Source organism: Arachis ipaensis, chromosome B04 (genome assembly GCF_000816755.2).
Source record: "Arachis ipaensis cultivar K30076 chromosome B04, Araip1.1, whole genome shotgun sequence".
In the NCBI taxonomy this organism is placed as follows: Eukaryota; Viridiplantae; Streptophyta; class Magnoliopsida; order Fabales; family Fabaceae; genus Arachis; species Arachis ipaensis.
The window spans coordinates 122,603,112-122,608,171 of record NC_029788.2 but is presented as its reverse complement, the minus strand read 5'-3'; the positions used below and the strand labels follow the sequence as shown (position 1 = coordinate 122,608,171).

The 5,060-nt window shown below is 29.8% G+C and overlaps 1 protein-coding gene across 1 annotated transcript in view; it reads right to left on the bottom strand.

The window, feature by feature from the left end:
- LOC107635106 (desiccation protectant protein Lea14 homolog) overlaps positions 1–1,712 on the bottom strand; it is a 3,014-nt gene extending 1,302 nt beyond the window's left edge. Inside the window, exon 1 of the mRNA XM_021121871.1 lies at positions 1,202–1,712. Coding sequence (XP_020977530.1) covers positions 1,202–1,488 — 287 coding nt within the window. The 5' untranslated portion in view covers positions 1,489–1,712. The remainder of the gene's footprint in view (positions 1–1,201) is intronic.

Sequence of the window (5,060 nt, the reverse complement as noted above, 5' to 3'; positions counted from 1 at the left end):
AACATTTGGATATGTCTATAAAAAATAATTAAAAAAAAATTCACTTAGTATGTGAAAAAGTTTCATTTTTTAATCATATTTATTGGATTTTTAAAATTTTTTTTAAGAATATATGTCAAATATATTATTATTTTAAGTTGATGTTTTTCTCACATTCTTGTCAGCAATATAAACTCTCAAATTTTAAATTACTAATTTACTAGTTTAATCATTTTATTTATGAATGAAATTCTTATCTTTTAAAAGAAAAATTTATCAAAAACTTGTATATTTTCTTTTCTAGAGAGAGAACATGATAATGATTGCCTTCTCCATTAGAAAATGTTTTCTCTCACCAATCAAGCACTCTTCAAATATTTTATAACCACAGAAAATTGATCATGACAAGAAAAAGGAAGGAAATAAACTTGAGGATATTCTAAATTCAACAAAGTTGTTCAAACAAAATGACAAATTCATGAATCCTCCAAGGCAAACAAACACACTGTTTTTCAAACCAGAAACAGTCGTTTAAACAGACATACCTATATCTTCTATAAGCATTTCGATTCAGTTATACAAAATCATAAAATATTTTTTTATTACTAAACATGAGTTCAATTTCAATAACTAATTTAATCAAATTTCCTATTTTATATTCATTACTATTATACATATTTAAAGTGTTCGATTTTTTAGATGACCATTTAAATTACTCTGTATTGACGGTGCCTCAAAATTTAATTATAAAAAAATAAATTATTTTTACATAAAATTAATAATTAAAAATTATTAAATGACAATTTAATAAAAAATATCAAATTATCTCCTACTATTAATCCTACATGAACCCAGCATATGAACTAATTCACTGATGATGATATACAAAAATAGATCCAGCAAACTAGCAAGATACTCCAACCTCCACCATCCATTCACTTGATCATAAATCAAACCCAGTATTTCATGTTTCATGTGATTAATATAATGTATTAATTAACATACAGATTGAAAATTCACTCAAAGTCTCCAGCAAAATCAATAATAATAATTTAATTTTCACACGGTTATTTAGACAGATAATCAATGATATATTATTATATCGGTAAAAATAATTCATTTTTAAATTTATTATGTAAAGAATGGTGTGAATACATAAATCTGATGAGATAATAGAGTAAAAGATTTTTGAGTGTATCCAATTAATAATAATAAAAATTACCTGCCATCACTCTTGAGAGAGTACTTGATCTCACAAATGGGAAGAGGGGTAGAATAGGGATTGGAAACATTAACCTTGGCAAGGTACTCGACGCCATCCTTCCCGACGCGCATGAAATCCACGTCAGCCACACTGGCCTCGGGCTTCGGCATGTTGGCCACTTTATCGTTCACATAGTTCTTCGCCTTATTCAACAACTCCGACATCTTCACCGCAACCAATATCACAAAACTCACTCCGATCACACCAAACGACACCTTCGTTCCCAATCCCATCCCATCTTTCATATTCTCCTATTTATACTCACTCCAAAACGATTCCAAACGACACCACCACTCAATAAAAACAGGGGGTGTGCGTGGCACGTGACCACTGGAATGAGATCCGATTATGGCGACGATGATTGTGATCATAAATAAATAAATGAAAGTAATTAAATGAGAATGACGCTGTCGGCGTTTTTTTTCTTTCCTTATTCCTCTCGCTTTGATCCCGTGTAGCTAAAGTGTATGGACGGCCATGCTCCTGTCCCATACCACTATTTACCATTTTTTTTTTTGGTTGTAAGATTTTCTTTTAATTAATAAAAGATAAAGTTCTTTCACAAGTGTATGTTTGGTATATTTTGGTGATGGGACATATATAATTAATTTTTTCGTGTGATTAATTGTATATATGGATATGGGCTTGTTGGTGGAGGACATCACCAATGAGGACTGCTAGATTTGAAAATTAAATAAACCTAATGTATTTGAGTTAGTTGGATGGAGAGTTTATTTATCTACTTAAGTAAGTATTAGAAATTTGAATTTTATTTTATATATATATAATAATTTATTAACAAACAGTAGGCTTTTAAATAAAATTTAAATTTATAATAAATCAGTTTTTAATTTATCAAATTAAAGATACCTTAAAAAAAAACTAATGTAAGTATAGTATTTAATTATTCACACATGTATTTGATCTCTCAATTCTTACAAGGTAGTTATAATTGGATATATGGCATTTGGAAAATGGATTATAAAAAAAAGGTGGTGGATGTGACATGAAACGAAGAGTTTAGTTACATTGAGGTGAAAAATAATAAATTAGGGTTAAGATGATGAGATGAAATGGAGGTTAAGTATATATTTTTTTTATGGTTAGTTGTCTTTTGCAAAGTTAAGGTTGTATTTGTTTATAGAGATAGAATATTGAGATAGGAACATAAAGATACAAAATTGTATTTGATAGATAAGATATAGATAGAAATATTATGTTAAGAGATATTAAATTAGTATATTTTGTGTTTATCCTGACAAGAAGAATACGTTTACAAAAACACAAAATTTTATGTTTTTATTTTTTGTGTCTTGTTTTCAATGTTTTATTGTCCTGCTCTCAGAAACAAACCCAACCTAATTTATTCGTGGATCACATATAATAGTACATATTATTTAGGGCAAGTTACTGGAATAAAATGTTTGGAAGCCAATATTATTGAAATACAACTTTTAAACATTCAAGATGCAAATACAACTTTCATAGATCTATGAAAATCACGAGAGGGGTAAAACGGATTAGGAAATATATGTAAAGCGCGAAAAGGGTACAACAGTTTACGTTGGGACGCGTGCTAGTGGAAATCGCTACACCATATAGCGGTTTCTGAAGGAAAACAACAAAGAAGAAATCGTGGCACCCCTATAGCGGTTTCTTCACAAATACCACACCTAGAAAATCGTGTGAGGCTATAGCGGTTTTTGGTTGGTAATTTGGTTACAAATGCCTATAAATACCAACCAGGAGGCAGTGGTATAGTAGTAGATTGTCATCTTCACAAATTTACAAATGGATAGTGAAGAGAGTTTTTTTTGTTCTAGTCCATTGCCATAGAAACTTCAAAAAAGTAAAAGGCATGGCGTTAAGTTCATTGATAGAGAACCGGTGAGCGTTTTTATCTGGTAACAAATACGTTGTCAGAGCTGAAAACGAGTATATATTACAAAAGGTGTGATTGTATGGGACAAAGTGAGTGAAGAAGTTGTTCTATAAGATTTCGATTGCGGTTGTATCAACTGGTGTGAAGTATAAAACATTTGTGATAGGGTCGGACGAAGATATGTAGGCTTTGTTTCATTGTCGGTGAAGTTTTTCGAAAGTGAGAATACACGAGCTATATGCCAAGTTGAAAGATGGTGTCGACAGTTTTGGGGTATGGGCGCCAAATCCTCAGTCGACTACGGTGGGGGTGCTTCTACCTCAATGCCTGTCGTTGCACTTGGTTGTTTGTTGGTTGATCCTCCATCTGTTGCAGTTGGGATAGCTATGTCACCCCGAATGATTCCGGGTATTTTAGGTGACAGTGAACCAGATCGGGGTGAAAATGTGATGTGAGAGGATGATTCGGACAAAGAGCCTACTCACATCGTGGGGGACAATGATGAGGATACTTCGAGGAGCCCACCTTCACATCAGGGGCCATCCAGTTTCAGGACACAGAAACATCCTCCACATTTCTCAACGCTGAATTTAGAAGCCGTCGGCCAGCAATCAGACATAGATCCTACCTTGGGGGTCAAGGATTACATGAGAAAAATCCTTCTGTGAAATTTCAGATTGGCAAATCTTTCCAAAATAAAGAAGAAACTGTGTTGAGTGTTAAGAATTATAGCATCTATTAGCACGCGTTTCAATGAAAATCGCTATACCTTTTTCACAATTTACGTGTATTCTCTAATCCACTATACCCCTCTTGTGGTTTCTATAGATTTATGAAAGTTACATTTATGTCTGTAATGTTTAAAAGTTGTATTCAATAATATTGGTGTCTAAATATTTTATTTCGATAACTTGTCCTATTATTTAGGATTTTTTTCTTTTATTTAAATATAACAAAAATAATCTAAAAAAAATAAAAAGAAAATCCAAGTATACAATTTTGTGCTTTATTTTAGTTTTTTTTGTATCTTTGAGATTTTTTTTTAGTTGAAAATGATAGTGTGATTTGTGAAAAAATAATAAATTATAAAATAAAATTTCTCTAATAATTCTTATAAATTGCAACAAAGATTATACCATAACATAAGTTAAATTAAGATTTTTTTTTTAGTTGAAAATGATCTGTAATTTGAGAAAAGATAATAAATTATAAAATAGAACTTTTCTAATAATTTTTATAAATTGTAACAAATATTATACCATAACATAAGTTAAAATTAAAGTTAACACTAACTATAATAAGTCAATCCATTTCAGTCAATAATAATTAGACATCTTGTAAAAGTTAATTTATTCTTTAATTATTAAGAGAGATTAGATAGAAGTCACCAAATATTTTTGTGTTTTTCATTAATTTAAATTTTTTAAAAAATAATTTCATAAGAATATTATTAATTAATATTTATTCTAAACCATCTTTTTAGATTTTTCTTAATGTATCATCAAATAATGACCCAAAAGTTTATTCTTTTCCAATTTCACTTCTTTATTCTTTTAGCCAGAGAAGAACAAATTAAAGTGGTGTGTAAAGGAGTAATTACTTTCTTTTTTCCCCAAATATATGTAGAGATGCTTGAGTGAGGCAAAAAGCAGAGACATATGCTTAATTGAGAAATTATTTTCAAAAATTTTTTATCATGAATTAGTAAGTTGAATATTCATAACTAGCACTTACATACAATTTAATTAACTACTCTACATATTAAAAAAATTATAACTCATATTAATATAAAAAAATATCTAGAGAGAGATGCTTCCGTTTTGATGATGGAATAAATAAAGGTGATCCACGTTGATGAGTATAGAGAGAAGAAAGTGATTGAGTAGCCTTCTAAACGAAAATAGGAATTATATTTATAATTACATTACGAATCTT